The sequence below is a fragment of the Crocodylus siamensis genome, chromosome 15, assembly GCF_052110815.1.
Source record: "Crocodylus siamensis isolate JL-2025a chromosome 15, ASM5211081v1, whole genome shotgun sequence".
Taxonomy (NCBI): Eukaryota; Metazoa; Chordata; order Crocodylia; family Crocodylidae; genus Crocodylus; species Crocodylus siamensis.
The window spans coordinates 35,102,667-35,120,399 of NC_143409.1; the positions used below are offsets into that span (position 1 = coordinate 35,102,667).

Sequence of the window (17,733 nt, forward strand, 5' to 3'; positions counted from 1 at the left end):
TAGAAATTTACATGCTGGCAGCAAAATATCTTTCATTCCATTTTGTCTAAAATCCCATTCCATCGGGTGAATACAGGAGGCTTTGCAGTATTATGAGGTTAAGTTAGTGGTCTTGTGAGACATCCTGTTGAGATCCTTAGAGACTGAAATCCTTGATTTATCCTCACAAGGAGGTATATAATGGGTGCATCTATACATGCACTTTACTGCCGAGTTGACTAATTAGCTCCGAAGTAAAGCATCACAGTCTAAACATGTGCTGGTATTAGGTCACAGTAAATTAATTAACTCCGCCATAGGATAGTACTGTCAGGGAAAGTACTGTCCTGTGGTGGCATAATTTACTCTGCTGAAATACACATGTAGACAGTGACAGAGGCTGGCTGGGACACAAAGTTGCTAAAGTGCAGGAGCTGCCTTCTGCCTAGCCCAACACTTCAGCACCTTCACGCCCCAGTCAGCCCCTCTGCCACCCAGCGCTGCCACCTGGAGCCCAGGGCTGCTGTGCTCCAGCCCGAAGTGCTGCAGTCCCAAGCTCATCTGTAGATGCTGTGCCCAGCAGCAGCTGACTCCAGCATGAACTGCGCCAGAGTTTGTCACGTCACCTTAATGGCAAATGTAGATACAGCCAATATGTAGCAGCAATGAAAGGTCCCTGCACTGCTCTGCTTTAATACCCCTTACATCTCTGATTGAAAAGACTCCTCCCCCCCCATGTCCTTGCAGTCTTTTGGCCTCAGAATTAAGGTGCTCAGGAGCCAGTTTGGTCCTGGACCTCTTTTGAAGTCTGTTAACTCATGTCATTAATCCTTAATTTTACAATGATCAAATCCCCAGATTGTGAGTAAATTACAGATTCTCAACATGAAGACACTTAACTGGTATTAAAAAATTTTTATTCCTAAATTGTGGCATAAAATAGATTATTTCTGGTAATTTCTTCCTTGATCTTTCTGCTTTTATCTTTCTCTTTCCATTTAGGGTAATAAGTGAATCTTTGAGAGACCAGCTTCTAGTCACTATTCAGAAAACCTTTAACTACAGCAGGAACCAGGCTCATCAGCTATTTGTCATTCTTATGGAATGTATGAAGAAAAAGGAACTTGTAAGTGTCATAACGGTCATTCACAAAAGGCTTCTCTGTAACAGTATAGTGATTCTCAACCAGGGTGCCAAAAGATCCTTTTAAGGATGATGGGGAATGCTGTCAAATATTAACACTGTTTGGTCTGTGAACACCTATGTATAATTTATAAAGTAAACAGAGATTTCAAATAGGAATCCGTAATGTCAACCCCCCCCCCCGACTTATTGTAGTCTTTTTGAGTTGTCTGCAAAGAATTTCTCTATTATTTTTCCAAGGTCAAAAAACCAAGTGAAGACAAAGAGCTGGCAATTTCCAAGGGGTCCCTTGAGCCTAACAACATGTGCCTTGAGTCTTAAAAAGCTGAAATCCATTGCTACAGTACAACACTGCCCCTCCTTTTAAATACCATCTCCGATTTTTACAACCTGTCTTTTTTTGTAGAGTGCTATAAATGTTGCATTGTGTAGTGATTCACAAACGTACATAGATCAGATACAATGGAGGGTGGAAAGATAATTGGAGAAAGGATTTCCAGAAGAAAAGAACTCCAAGGGGACATTTGAATGAGGAGTGGGCTGGGCCCTTATTTGTTCAACATTTTCAGGAATGACCTGGAAATCAAGGTGCACAGTGAAATCTCCAGGTTTGCAGAAGACACTAAATTATTCTGGGTGGTCATATCCCAAGCTGATGGAGAGGGTTTGCAGAAAGATCTCAACAAGCTAAATGAAAGGGCAAAAAATTTGGTAAATGAACTTTAGTGTCAGCAAATTCAAGGTAATGCCCCAGGGGAAAAATGTATATGTACACAATGCATATTGTTCTGAACTAGCTGTTATGACTCAGGAAAGAAAGAGACCTTGGAGTTGTTGTAAATTGTTCTCTAAAACTCAGCTCAGTGGTGACCAAAAATCCAATTAAATGTTGAATATCATTAAGAAGGGAATGGAAAACAAAACAGAGAAAATCATCATGCCGCTATACAAAACCAGGGTGTGCCCAGATTTTGAATGGTAAATAGTTCTGGTCCCCACATATCAAAAAGGATGTAGCAGAATTAGAAAAGGTACAGTTAAGGGCAACCAAAATGATAAGGAGCCTAAAGCAGTTGCCAGACCAGGAGAGACTAAAACAACTAGGACTTCAGTTTGAAAAAGAGAAGCTCAGGGGGCATATAATAGAGGTCTGTAAAATCACAAAGGGTGGGGACCGGGGACCAAGTGAAACAGGGAACTGTTGTTCACCAAGTCCCAGAATAGCCCTTAGAACTAGGAGGCACCTGCTGAAATTAATAGGTGACAGGCTTAAAACTAATAAGAGAAAGTACTTTTTTATGCAATGTGTAGTTAACTTGTGGAATTCATTGCTGCAGGAGGTGATAGAAGCAGATAGCATAGTCAGATTTAAAAAGGGACTGGATAAATTCATGGATGATAGATCTATTAATGGTAATTAAACAGAATGGCTGGAAATGTTTCCTCTGGCATCTCTAAACCAATAAATGGTGGATGCCAGAGTGGGTATTGAATAGGGGATAGATCATGCTGGAGATATCTGGTTTGGTGCTCTCCCCATATAGCACCCACTTCTGCCGCTGCTGGTGGCAGAATACTGGGCTACATAGACCATTGATCTGACCCAGTCGGTACTACTTATGTTCTTATGAGTCTACGTGCTCATTCCAATAGGGAGTCATTTGTTTTGCACTTCATTATCAAGCAGTACTCTTTTGGTTGCTTGAAATGTCTGCTTAGTCATTGACATACTATAAACATGTCATCTAACATAAACTGGCATTATGTGCTGAGAAGTGTCACTAAAAACAGAGGACATGCATGTTCTTTATTTTTAACTTCAGATTGCTTGATTCAGGCTTGCCATGGCAACTTTAAATGTGCTAGCTGCACTTTTATTATGAGAGCTTAGCATTTCAAAGATAAAATGAATGCAGACATTTTGACCCAGACCAAATCCTGAAGTTTATACATATGATCCAATTTAGCCCTTTGTTAGACTGAAGCAAAGGGACTGCTCATAGACTTAGATGTTAGTCATTGTGTGTAAAGGCAGCAGGTTCCATCTCCTGCTTCCTGCCTACGTAGATGGCACTGGCTCTTCAGTGATGGGTTTGCTTAAATACAGTCAGGAAAGAACTTTAGAATTGGGTTCAATTAATAGTTGACGTTGAGAGAAAGATTCCCTGAGATCAGTTCTTCTGCCTTCGTCATAATCAGCAAGAGCTGCATCTGTGTAACTGAGCTCTGAGTTTCTGGTGTGTGTCTGCATCAAAAGGATGCTTGCGTAGTATTGATATGCATAGCACAACAAAGACACCTCTTCAGACTTGATTACACAAACACATTACAGAGCCCAAGTCAACATCATTATATTAATCAGCATCCAAACACCCACTAGGAAGTTGCCTCAGAATCCTGGAGTCACACATTATACAAGTTGTCTTTTTTATATAATCTGCCTCCAACAGTGAAAGCATCAATCAATGACTCATTTGTCATTCCCTTTCCCTGCTGCCCTGAAAAACTGTAAGTTACAGAATGGGCATTTAGCAATTAGAGTAAATAATGGGAATTATGAGTCCAATTTTATCAGCTTAAATATTAATCCTGATGGCCCAGTTTGGGGATAAAGAGCAGCAAACAGAACATCCAGAAATCCAATTCATCAAATCCCTCCACCAAATGAATGTCATGTTCAGCATTGCCAGCTCTGTTCTCTGTTATATTATAATACCCCTCTCATTAAATACAAAACAGGGTAGCAAAGACCTTGGAATTATAATATAGAGATGTAATGAATTTTAGAGACCTTAGCTTCCTTTTCCTGCTATATAGCTAGGCATTAGTATTAGCATCTTAAAGACCTGATATTTTCCTCTAGATTCCAGACTTTAGCTGAGGCTCTTGCTTACGTGTGACACCATGAAAACTGTTCAATGTTGTACATGGCCTTCAACAGCCACGTTTCATGTGATCCCATATTCTGGCAGCTAGACAAGCACTCAGTCCTGTAATGTGAATCAGTTCAGTGAACTGGGCCTATGAAGCTTGTTGTCGTGTCAGAGGGCATGTCCAAAAAGTACTCACCCTGCATCCCTGATCAACTAATCCAATCATGGGGCAGGATTTCTAGGACTGGAGACAGGATTGAAGTGGAAACCTGTCCCACACTTGCACAGGATTTGTGGGGGTACACATAGACTGTGCTCCTCTAGAGACTGGCCCTCTGTCACTCAACATTCACAGTTCTAGCTCCAGGCCATGACTTTTCATTTTTTAATAATTATCTCAGTTGGCAAGGAGACAGCTGCATAAATTTCCATAAACTTTAACATAAAAATTAACTGCTTAAATGCTAGAAGAGCAATTTCCTGCTGGTGTCTTAGTGGTTTCCACTATATCCCAAAAGTGTTTTCTTTTAAACATGTAATAATTCATTTTCAGAGGGACTCATCATTCCTAATATCAACCTTCCCCTGTTGCTTGGGGAGTTCAGCATTTGCTTTCATGAGAAAAGATGGCATTTCTGTTTTTATCTCAAATGTCTCAGGTTTTGCTGTTGCTTAGTTCCCAGATTCCATTTTTCCTAAAGAAAGGCCACATTTTGGCATTATTGTTCATTTTTTTCTTTATGCTTACTCAAAAGAGCTGAGTAGAAACTGAATATTCAAAGTGTCCAACCATACACAAATACTATTTTCTATATCATTTATAATGATTCTACATTATATAGCATTACTATGTAATATTATAACCATATATGATAGAACAATCAGTATATCTTTCTTCTAGCACATAGAAATATTTGTGGTCTAACAATATAAGGACATGAACCTTTGTTGCAGCACATCAAAGCCAAACATGTTTAGATTTCTGGGGAAGCATAAAAGTGCTGTTGATACATTCACATTTGTGCGCTGCTTTTAAGTCTCAGGATTTTTTGTATGCTATAGCCATACCTTCAATGAAAGCAGTTGATCTCTAAGCCTATTTCCCCTTCCAGCTTTTACCTTGTAAAGCCAGTGTTTTCTGACTGAGTAGGAGGTCTGTTAATATATGAACACTTGACCATAAAGAAGTCAGTTCCTCAGAGAATTGTCAGAATAAATGAGACCTGAGTAAGGCCTTGCATCAGTCGAGCTGGTCAAAATTAAAAGGTCAAGTCAGAGAAGGCCTCATGTGGTGCACAGAAGTTAGACAGTAATTAAGTAGAGGCGGCTGAAAGATCTGGATCAAACTGATTGTCCTGAGCAGGGTTATCATATGCATGACTGAGCAAGTCTTCTACCTCAGATGATTCCTTTATCACTTTGCCTACTTTCCTGCAAAGGAATATAGCTTTTCCTGTGTCTCTTCTCTCCATTAAATGTCAGTGGAATGAACTCTTGTCCTTGAATATGTACAAAATCAATACAGGTCATCAGGAAAAGTGTCATCCCTAAATGTTAACACTAGGTTATACAAGAAAGGAAGATTTTATGTGGAGGTGAGTTTGTCAACCCTTTGTTCTATGTACAATGTACATATAATTTTAATACCATTATATTGTCTTGTATTTTAATCTACATAATATTATTTTCATGTTCTTTTTTTTTTTTTTTACTGCAGTGCTTCACATCACTTAACATTTCTGAAAGGCAGGGACGATGAACTTTTAAGCAACAGAACTAAACATTGATGCCAATGTTCAGTTTTGCTTACGTTTATCTACTTTGACGATGTATTCCTTATCTCACCTCCCAGATGTGTTAAATTTGATTTTTTTTAAAAAGCTATAATTGGTATGTCAGGAGTAGGGTAGCTGGGGGGACTGGAGGGAAATGCTTGGAGCAGCAGCCCCAGATGCTGCCTTTGAAGGGGTTGCAAAAGCAGATGTTGCCACAGCAGTGACTGCAGTCAGCACAAGAGCCAGCACTGCCCTGGGCCTGGGCACCACACAGCTTGCCTGGTGTGGTGTGGTACTGTTACAGATCTTCATGTTAGGTACTAGTTGGCTGGTCATAATACTAATACATGTTAGGTACTAGAACTGGGTAAAAAGTGGTAGAAAATTAACATGGTAACTAAGCCTTGTGATTCCGTCCATATGCAGTATTCCAATGCCAAAAAGCAGCAACATTTTGATTTATGTTTTATACCAGTTGCATTGTTGATCAAAAACCAGAGCAAAGGTATCATGAAAGCTTTTATGCACTTTTATTTGTTGAAATCTGACATTCAAAGACATATTTGCTTGAAAATGTGAATTATGAAAATGTCCAAACATTTAAAAAATATGAAATTTGTCTGTTCCCTTCTCTCCCTTTTTCTCTCTTTTAACTTCCTCCAGCATTTTTACTCATTCTCCTTGCATGTGTTTGGTTTTATGCTCTCCTTTAGATCACTGTGTTCCGTATGGGCTCCGAGGGACAGCAGGACATTGAGATGTCTATCTTAACTGCTCTGCTAAAAGGTGGGTTTACACACGCTTTCCCCATATAAAATTCCACTTCCTCTGAGATACACTCTAAATGCCAAAGCTCCTGGCTGTCCTTATGAGTTCATATAAGTAATCTAAAAAATGTTTGGTGGTTGGGTTCAGGTCAAATTAATAATATGCCAAGTAAGTATTTTCTCATAGCTTTGCCTGAAGTTTTCACTTGGGCTGTACATGTCATTCTTCTGGGGTTTCAACGTTGAACACCAGTTCTAAGCAGTATGAAAATGAAAATAACAGCGAAGAGATTCACCACATTTTTGTTACCCTCAAGAGAAACGATTCAAGTATTGAAAGGCCTGACTGTTTCCCTCACCTTTGCTCTTGGGTTTGGCATTTTTTTGCTGCAAAAACCGCTATAATAAAATCAATTCTGGGGGTTGATATCTGTTCACTTAACAAGAGACCTTCAGTAAGGATGCATAGGGTGGGAAAGAAGATTGGAATTCCCACAAGCACAATAAAGAGACCAGATTAGAATCTGTGGACAGGAAGGGAAATAGTAGTAAGGATAAATTCAGATGGGCTGGAAGGAAGAAAGAGCCTTTCAAAAGAACTAAGTCCCAGGAAACATCTAGATTTCTTGGTGTGGATTCCTTGCAGGAAGAAGGGATTTAATATGGAGTGGCGGCAGTCACTACGGCCTCTTACCCAAGTTTAACTTAGTCCCTTAAACTTTCCAAAAAATAATACACAAAATTCAACATTATAAAATTAAACAATAATATAAAATCCCATCCCTGAGCCATAGAACCCATTTCCAATAATCCCCTAGTTATTGATTTTGACCTTTCATGTATGAAAGGTCATGAAAAAATGAAATGTAATGAAAAATGTAATGAAAAAAATAGATGTAAAAGTAAAGTTTGGCTGCTTTGTGCACATCCTTTCATAGCATCTGGTGAAGTGAGCTTTAGCCCATGACAATTTGCTAGATACAGACATTTCTACTTTGGTTAGCCAGAAGGTGCAAATCTACCCTCTGCAATTTATGAATCAGATGGGTGATTCATAGGGAGGAAGGATTATATGGCAGTGGGAAATTGGCTGGATCTCCTCGCTGCTTTCTGTACAAAGATTTAAAATAATTCAACTATTATGGAGTCTGGAAATGAGTAATGTTGGCTTTGGCTGCTAACTACAGTACATTCTACTCTCCACCTTAACACGTCTATAATGTAGATTTTTTTCTGAGTAGGGCCAGAACCTTTTGAGATTATTTTGTCATTTCTCATTTATAATGTTTGGGTTCAAGTAGGACAAGAATCCTTTACAGTTTATACTTCATAATATTTGTTTAAGTAACATACACAGAAAGTAGTGCTGTACAACTAATGCTAAATGAGGCAGCCATGCTAACGCTCTTGCTAATACAAGCAAGGGACAAAAGTTCCTGGTGAACGGCAGAGAACACAGGAGAACTTTTAATCCTTGCAATTTTGAAAGGATTATTGGGTTAAATTTCAATAAAGCAGCAGAGTTCTTCTGATTTTAGTAGAACTACGTGCATCTTCACCAGTGATAGAACAGGTCTGTTGTTTTCTAATTGCTAGGAAATAAATTTACAGTGTTGTCCTGCCTCATTGTTTACATGAAGCATGAAATACCAACTTCTGGTTTCTGTTTCCTTAGGCACCAATGCATCTGCACCAGATCAGCTGAGCTTGGCATTGGCCTGGAACCGCGTAGACATTGCACGTAGCCAAATCTTTGTCTTTGGACATCACTGGCCGGTAAAACTTTTTCCCAGATGATTTAAATTGACTTTAACAATTTAGAGCAAGTACCAAAAGTCCCATTCCTGACAGTGACAGTTGTCAGGTTGAATTCTGTTGCTATATGTGTGTTGGGGTCTTATTGGAATATTTTAGGAGTATTGCCTGCTGCCTGTTTGTTATAGGCAGCACTGAAAATTCCAAACTGAATTAATAGGGCAAGATCATGACCACCAAAGAAGAGTGTTAATGAAAATCACACCGTTATTATACAAGGTAGTAGTAAATGAATCTAGGGACAGAGTTTTTCAGAAGTTCCTGAGGCTTTGAAATGGGACTTTTGTTTCCAACTCGTTTACAATTTAATACTGCCCCTGCTGAAGTCAGGATAGAACTCTGAGTACTTCTGAAAATTGCACCCACTGGATTCATTCATGTAACTAAAAAAAAAGTCTGTTTAAACCAGTTTTGTGGCTTGCCGCACTGATGCTTTTTGCTTTACTGCACCCACCAGCTGGTGTCAAATTGCTACAAAGTGTTCTGAGGAATAGGGATGAAAGATTAAATCAATTAAAGGAGGTTTTGTTTTATTTCGTTTTGTTTTTTAATCAGATGTCTTTCCTGAAATTAAATATAGTACAATGGCATTCAGTAAACACTTTCCATAGACATTACATACTATGCTGAGCTTTACTTCCTTTAGAAACCTCAGCAGTTTGAACATTCCTGCACATGGTGTTTTATTTCTTCCTGCACAATAATGGGATGTTTCCAATACTCAAAGGCCATTAGCAGTGTTATACAGAGTGTATTTAGAGATTCTAAACAATACAAAGTGTTATTACTATTGTTGTTGTTATTCATGCTATTGTTACTATAATTATTACTACCACTATAATTATTAGTGCAGTTTGTTACAGAAAGGTTTCCAATCTCCATTATTATTGTGCTTATATTAAAAAAAATACCAACTGGCATAGACGTCCTATTTCTCCTTTGTCCTACTTCATCCTCTTACTTATCAACAAGTAGTGAGTCAATTTTAGTTCATTAGCATTTCAACTATATGAATTCTTAATTTAGTATTTGATGGGAGATAGACACATTTTTGTCCTGTTTTGTGAGTGTTTTCATGGTAGAAGAATTTTATGGTGGGTGGGATGGAGCAAACTGCAGTACCTTTGAACAAGAGACACTAAATGTTATCCTAGCCTTCTTTGCACTGTGCACAAGTCACTTGTGGTCTATCTAGCACATGCGTGAGAAGGGGTTACTTACAAGGGCAAACTGAAGGTCAGCCTTCCAAACTGGGGACAAGTAGATTCAACAATTCTTGTTGGAAGAGAGATAAATATAAACTTGATCTTCAGCATGAAAATCTTGCTTGATCTTCAGCATGAAACACTTCCCTCTTTGATCCTACCCCTGATACATGTATTGTTTAATGGCCTTGAAGCACATACACTAACCTTGTTCCCTTGTCCTCATTCTGCTCATTGGTTTTTACTTTTCACTTTGGCAAACCACTGTTTGGCTAAAGGGGAAAAAGAAGGTAAAATGCCTGGACATACTCAACATCTTCCCAGATGTCGCGTTTGCTGCTGTTTGAAGTCTCAAACTAACCTGCCTACCATAAAATGTTGGTGTTGTCTCACTTTTAATGCTATTCCTTATCAGAAATGTTAAAAATCACACAACCAAGGCAATGGGAAGAATTATTTACACTGAGGGAATGAATCCCATAGCATTTTAAGTGTATTGAAGGATTGTTGTGCCTCATGTTCAGGGGAAAAAAACCTGAGTAGGCAGAGAATTCACTGTATCCTAGGCATTATCTTTTCAACTATTTTCCTTTTGTAAGGGCTAATCTTTCAATATGCCAAGGCCCAGATACAGAATATAATTTTCTCCTGCTTGTATCAATATTGCTCTTCTGGGTGGGCAACAGGAGCAGCAACAGAAATAGGAATTGGGGCACTCTGTACTGTTCTATTGCCTGTTTCAGCTAAAAGATATTCAAATTTGCTAGCTATGGCAGTGGCTCATCTACCTCTTGTGTTCCCCATAGGGAATAAATGGAGTGCCACATAGAAAGTAAGTGGTAGTATTTGCCATGACACATTCTGTCACTGTATTGTATGGTCTCAATTTTTGTTCATTATTCAACATAGCCTTTAGGAAGCCTGGCAGCTACAGATGGCACAGCACTAGAGAAGGAGAAGAAATCCCCAGGAGCTCAAACTAAAGCACCCAGAGGGAAAGGCAAAGGGAAGAAAAAGGGAGGAAAAGCAAAAGAGGAGCCAGAAGAAGAAATGGATCCACGGAAAATTGAACTACTGAATTGGGTGAGATGAAAGTGGGATCTGCCTTTGAGTTGTTGCTCTTTGATCTTGTTTGTCTCCTTCCTGTGTCCCACCCATTTCATTTACACATTCATACACACTGCCTATTTCAAAGCCAAATTAGAGAGTAAATGCAGTACCAGCCCTTGAATACTCTTCAAGGTCCTGAAGGTAAAGAGAAAAGGCATTTGATCCCATGAAGGATGAATGGGATTAATTTTAGAGGAGGCACAAGTGTTATTCCTAGGTATTAGGAGTACTTCCAGTCATGAGAGCTCTTTTATGTACTAAATATATCTACTGAGAGTAGGCTTAGTGTAGGTGTTTGCACAAGCATTTCTATTCCAAGTAGTCATTTTCACTTGCCTGTAATGCTTATAACTTTTCCAGTCTCTTTCTCTGTCTGTCTTTTTGACAGGTTCATTTTTAGTTCATAGCTCATGAATTCTTTTGTTATATAATAGACTAGGTTCTGAATTGCAGCTGCAGATATGACCTGCTCACTTGCCCACTGTTTGCATTGCTTGTTTCCATGTTCTCTGTTCTGCACTTGCAGGTCAATTCTCTGGAGCAGGCTATGCTGGATGCACTAGTATTAGATCGAGTTGATTTTGTGAAACTCCTGATTGAAAATGGAGTGAACATGCAACGCTTTCTTACTATTCCTCGACTTGAAGAGCTTTATAATACTGTGAGTGAACTGTGATCATAAAAGGCACTGTAGCAAATTTTACTATGGTGTTTGTGTTTAAACATGGTACCTTTCCCTCTCTTCTCTTCAAGTAATTGCCAAAAACAGTCCATAAAAAGCTAGTAGCAGTGACAGAACATGGAAGTAGGATAGTGCTAGAGGGAGCCCCTCTAATAACTAGTGGTTTGATAACAGTTTCAGACACATACAGTATAAGTTATGGCTAAGCTTGTTGCCATTTTTCAAAGCTCCTGTGGTTTTTCATGTATTTACAAAAGAATATTAAGAACCATCAGGGTTCTTTTTATTTCACTGTCAGGGTATTTTTATTTTGCCTTCCTCAGAAGTATTGGGCATTGGCTGCAGCCAAGGTGGGGATCTTGACTTGGGTATGCAAGTGCTCCTGCTGAGACTTAAACCTGGATGTTCCTAGCCAGAGGGCCTTGCCCCTCCATGCAGGGGCAGGCTGATTGTTGTACTTGGGGTTAGGATAGAATTGTACCCATTGTCTGACTTGCGGGGGAGGGGAGGCGAGTTGCTGTCTTCTGTAGTTGAAGGCATTGGCTCTCTTCCTTCGACCTTTGAGCATATTTTAACAACACTTGCAGCAGCAGCAGGACACTGGCTATTGTTGTTCTCCTGTCTTACCTGTGGCAGGTTAGGTGTTATGCCTTGTGGTTGTGTCAGGGTTGACTGTTGTTTTACTAATAGGTTAGACAATGGATTTGGGATAATCCTGCCTCTGGGAGGGGACTGGACTAGATGACATCTAAAGGTCCCATCTAGCCCCATTTTCCTGTAATTCGATCATTTTTTATTAAAATCATAATATTAGTCAATAAGTGTGGACTTTTCAGCTGCTTATTCTTTTCTTCTTTTCTTCATCACTGAATATAATAATAAAAAAGTGCTTCTGGAGGATCTCCCTCTCCCCCACCCATAGGCCACAAAGCATATTATGTATTCTATTTTATGTAGAAGAAATTGAGGAATAGAGGCAAAGTGACTTTGCCCCACATCACCCAATGTTTTAGTCACAGAACCAGGATTGGAAACCAGGTCTTCCAAGGCTCAGTCCAGTGCTCTGTGCACTAGATCAGTGGTTCTCAGTCTTTTTTGCCAGGACCTTTTTTTTTACCAGGACCCATTTGTAAACATTGGCCAGCCCCAACCCAGTAAACAGTTTAAGTAAAATACAGCCCCCTGGCCCTGCTGGCGCGTCTCACTCCCAACCTTCTGCCTCCCACCCCTAGGCCCTAGCCCCTCAGTGTGTGGGGCCAGAGGGGTGGGACATGGGGCATGGGGAGGTCCTAAGCAGCCCCTTGCAAGCTGAAACTCTTTCATCTGTTCTTGCAACCCACTTTTGGGTCGTGACCCACAGGTTGAGAAACACTGCATTAGACTACATTGCCTATCATAACATTGTATGCTATGGGATTAGCTTCTCCCTTGAATAAAGCCATGGACAGAATATTTCACTGGATTCTCTAGAGACATGAGCCTGGCAGAACTACTCATAGACCCCCTTTCCACCCTCCCACCCTGCTTTCTCTGGTATGAGCCCAGGAGTAAAATGTCTCAGCCAAGGTATTCCTGCGCTGTGTAGGTTTCTTGATGTCTTTGTACCTCCTTGTATCTAGTATATATTAAAGCAAACAAAAGGCATCTGGGGATGGACCACAGCCCTGAGATCTGTAGAATGAGTGCAGCACAATTCCCTTTGTGTCTTTATAATTTTGAGCCAGGTGTGTATCTGTCATTTTATCTACAGAAAAAACCAGTATGTACATGTGTGCTGTTCTGCTGATGACCACATTGTAATCATTAATGATCCAAGATAACTGCGCATATTTATTTCTAAGAAATATAAAGAATTAAAACCTTAACAGACTCTAAATGGTTTCTGTTTCAGAGACTGGGTCCACCAAACACACTGCATTTGCTAGTCAGAGAAGTGAAAAAGGTATGTTGACACTATTCAGAGATGCTGGGGTTTTGTTTAACTGAACAAGCCTATGGGAACAGTTAGTATGGCATAGGTGAAAAATAATGGCTTACTATAAAGCCCAGCTGAAGCGGTGCTGGAGCAACTGTGGAGCCCCTCAATCCTGGGTCAGCTGGGACAGTGGCAATGGCAGGCATGGGAGGGGATGGAACATGGCATGAAGAGGAAAGGGGGCAGAGAAATTCCTACTTCATTTAGCAACTTAAAACAAATTTCTGACTGCTGCTCCCATGGCATCAACTGAAAGGTGGGTGAATGCACCACTGCACCCTCTCTGGATCTTCCCCTGATGTCAAAGGAATTTTACATACAACGTTATAAGAGGAAAATGTTGCCTAGTAAAACTACAGAATCTGAAATATTAGAGGCAGCAAAGACCTATTAGATTATCCATCTGTCAGTGCAGGATTATTTCCTTCTTTTTTGTTTGTTTGTGTGTTTTTCAAATTCCTTTTACATGTCCCATGTAATGCCACTTTCACTCCTTTCTGCTCTTCAGTTTTCTGTTATCATCCATTATCACTGTAAGGTTTAATATTAAATTCACTATGTTTGGTGGGGGGTTGCACATATCTTTTTACAGCATAGAAAGCCCAGTATTTCTACTGTAAGAAACCCTGCCATTGACTCCAGTAAGAGTTACCTGTGAAAGTCTTTGAGTTAATGTATAATTCATATTAAGCCATTTCATAATTTAAAGTCATATATCTTATTTTGTGTTGTTTGCATTTTTCAGTGTTGCTAACTCTAATTCTTTTCTTATCTACTTGTTCACTTTGCTCCTTTTCTTCATTGTATTCCCATGGCTCACCCTCATTCAGCGACAGTCTCGGGGATTCGGTTGGGTTAAGATGGAGGTGATTTGCTCACCTAGAACTTAGCTCCTTCACCATAGTTATAGCTCTGTCATGTTGTAGACTAAATGTTCCTGTTGTGTGCAAAAAGAATGTTAACATAGTAAAACATAGTTTTCAGGTCATAGCTTTGGGAGGTTTAATATAACTGTCCAATCTTTAGCAATATGAAAATACAGGTTACACAACTACTTGTTTACTAAATGTGAACTGCAGATTAACCTAAATCTTCCTTTAAATAATGGGCTGGGACTTATAGATAACAATGCTGTGAAAGAACACTTATCTGTACAATGGAAGCTGCAGTAGATACAAACACCTTTCTAAAGAACAAGGTAGTTTTAGTAGCTATATTAGCAGCATGATGTACCCTAGGTAAGTGCTATAATTAAAAAACAAAAATTAGAAAACATCTGACTTGCATGCGTTAGAATTAACTCATAAAAATCCTAATTTAGTGTTGCAGTTTCATTTGTCATCAAAGACTTGATAATAAATCTGTTGAATTAAGTAAGAGTCTTTCCTTGAGTCATGTTTGCCCTGCCTCCCTGCTGAGCCTGGGCCTAGCAACCAGGAAATAAAGCCACTCCAGTTCTGTGTGTGCCCAAGCCTGGCAGTTAAGCAGCATCTACAGCTTCTGTGCCTCTACTATTCTTGTCTACACAGTAATCCCATCCTGTGATCACTGCTGAGAAATGAGCCTTGCCCATCTGCTCCTGCTCCATGCACATGCTGCATGTTGAAAAACCGAGTGGCTGCTGTCAGGAGCACTCCTGGAACTGAGCTCCTGAGAGCATCTCAGTACATGCACCAAAGCATGTCCACACAACCCTTTCAGCACGTAGTATAAGCAGCATGGGACAGACTGAGTAGGACTTGTTTCTTAGCTGTGGCCTCTGGGTGGGGGCATCGTTAAGGGATACAGCCAGTTTTAATCTATCTCAGCCAAAATGAATTCTTGGAATGGATAAAATCTTAAAAACCCCAAAGGTGTTCACAGTAGCTGGATTATCCAACCTCATAAAACATGGACATATTTGTGCTTTAAACATTCAGGTTTATTAATTCACCGAAAAGAACTTGGGGCCTTTTGTTGCCAACCTGTACCACCTTTTTCAAATGAGCAATTCTGTTGACTACAGAAGAACTAATCATGAAAGCAAGGATTACTCTCATCACTAATGTTTTGTAGAAGCCAACTTCAAGACTATCACAAAAACTTCATTTTTAATTATAAATTGTGTTAGATTATTTTTCTAATACCACAGACAAAAAAGAAGCTTGGTTACTATCTATATACAATGTTCATATTAAAACTGAGTAAGCCATCTATTAAATGACTGAATGTTTATTGAACATACAACCTACAGTATGTGCATCAATCTTCAGCTACATTAAGTTAAGCATAGTGCAATACATTCATTTTATCAGAAACATATTAAAACTATAATGTGCTCAACTTCTTCCATGGCCTAAATAATATGCAGTGCATCAAGAAATGTGACTTGGACTGATTCTGACCTATTCAATACAAATAACTACAACTAAAATTCTATTTTTATATACCTGCATTTCCCCCAAAGAGACATTTGTTCCCAAGTGAAAATATTCAATAGTTGGAAATAACAGTATTTAATAAAATCAGAATATTAGGAAGTAAAGGCCACTAGCTATAAAGGCTATTATGTATCAGTATAAACATGTAATAGTGTGTGTAACTAAGGCAACTCCACATATACCTTAGTATTGAATTGTATCCTAAAAAATCATTTTTATTCTTTTTTCTTTTTAGGGAAATCTTCCACCAGATTATCATATCAGTCTGATAGATATCGGTCTTGTACTTGAATACCTCATGGGTGGAGCTTACCGCTGCCACTACACTCGAAAAAGTTTCCGGACCCTTTACAATAATTTATTTGGACCAAAGAGGGTAAGAACAGCTTAATCCTGTGTTTCCCAAAATAACTAATTCTCCACTTCAGCTTTGGGAACTGCTATAAGTCCAATGCAAAACAGATGTTTTAGGATTTAACTTGATCTTCATTTGATAGCTTCTGAGGTTAACATGGGGATACTGCAAAATATCCAAGATGTAAGGTCCCAGGATGTGCTAAACATTCTGTACAGGTGGTTCACATTCAACTCCTCTTGGTTTCTAACTATTGTGTAATATATGCCATTCTCAGTCCTAAGTGCAAGCATGACCTCCTGGAGTTATTTTGACAGTAAAGGATAGCGGCAGAGGCACACCTGGGCACTTCTGTGCCATGGGCTGCAGTGTATGGGGTAGTATCAGTAGCTAGGCTGCCAGCAGTGATGGTTGGGCCAGCGATGCAGCAGCTGCTGTTTTTGCATCCCACAACTCCATGCCCAGCTGCTGTTTTCATGCTCCCTGATCCCCACCCCAGCAACACTACTGGAAAGTTGCACTGAAAAAGCATAAGGAAAAACTTCAAGCTAATGACCATGTAATTGTAAGAGTGCATGGGTTCAAGCCAGAAAGACAAAGGAGACACCTTAAGAGAAAAAGAAATATCTAAACATTTATCACCAGTCCTGAAAAGAATTTAAGTAAGTCCTATCCCAGTAAAACCTCTTTCATCTATGCTAATATGCATATCATTTATTGATTATGGCAGGCTCTGGCCTGCAACTATCATTGACCTTAAGGCTTGCTGCTATAAGCAGCAGGATGGATGAATCAACTGGATGATGGATCCACCTGAATTTATTTTAGGACCTCTAGATTTGAAAGTCAAATATATCTCTTTCATCTAATTATGTGAAAGCAATAATTTCAGCCAATGCATCTTCCCCTCAACATTGTTCAAGAATTGAATTGAAGAGAAAGAAGAGTCCTTTGTTGAAATATTTGGTGAAAAAAACAAAAACCATTTAGTAGAACAAAACGTAATTTCTTACATTAAAAACAGCAGTAATATATTTGAGATCAGATTTAATCTTCATTATTTTCTGTGGGTAGTTTCACCCTTGATAATGTTATGAAATCTGAAACTTGATATTTGAAATTATCTTTGTGGTCATATGATGGGTTTTTTTCTCATAGGTGCATCAAATTGTTCTTAAACTTTAGAATGGATCTTTTTGTATCTGAGTCAAAGGGGGAGGGTGTATTAGTAGCATGATGCGAAACTACTATTTTTCTAAATATATAGTTACAATTATTAGCCTATATATGTAAATGAAAAAAAATCCTTTTCTTTGATATTTTTTATGTCTCTGCATTCCCTCCCATCTAACTAGATTTTCTTTTCCATTTTTAATATGCAGCCAAAAGCTCTTAAACTTTTAGGAATGGAGGTAAGTTGGATTTAGCATGGAACTAGAAAAACACCTTTCTACCTCATTCTTGGACTTCTCGGTTTTATGCTGGTTCAAAGTATGTTGTTTCTTGATGATATCATCTGTTTTACAAACTTTCTCTAATTATGCACCATCAGTATACTTACATTTAATAACTCAAGGGCTGCTTAGTGCAGCATTATGTAACAATACAGTCCATGCTGATATCTGGGATAGAGT

At 39.1% G+C, this 17,733-nt stretch overlaps 1 protein-coding gene across 1 annotated transcript in view; it reads left to right on the plus strand.

Annotated features, from left to right (window-relative positions):
• The window catches only part of TRPM1 (transient receptor potential cation channel subfamily M member 1), a 130,764-nt gene that overhangs the window by 73,703 nt on the left and 39,328 nt on the right, over positions 1–17,733 (plus strand). Inside the window, exons 8-15 of the mRNA XM_090028377.1 lie at positions 982–1,105; positions 6,484–6,556; positions 8,213–8,313; positions 10,467–10,640; positions 11,194–11,328; positions 13,241–13,291; positions 15,980–16,120; positions 17,482–17,511. Of these exons, the coding sequence (XP_089884503.1) occupies positions 982–1,105; positions 6,484–6,556; positions 8,213–8,313; positions 10,467–10,640; positions 11,194–11,328; positions 13,241–13,291; positions 15,980–16,120; positions 17,482–17,511 (829 nt within the window). The remainder of the gene's footprint in view (positions 1–981; positions 1,106–6,483; positions 6,557–8,212; positions 8,314–10,466; positions 10,641–11,193; positions 11,329–13,240; positions 13,292–15,979; positions 16,121–17,481; positions 17,512–17,733) is intronic.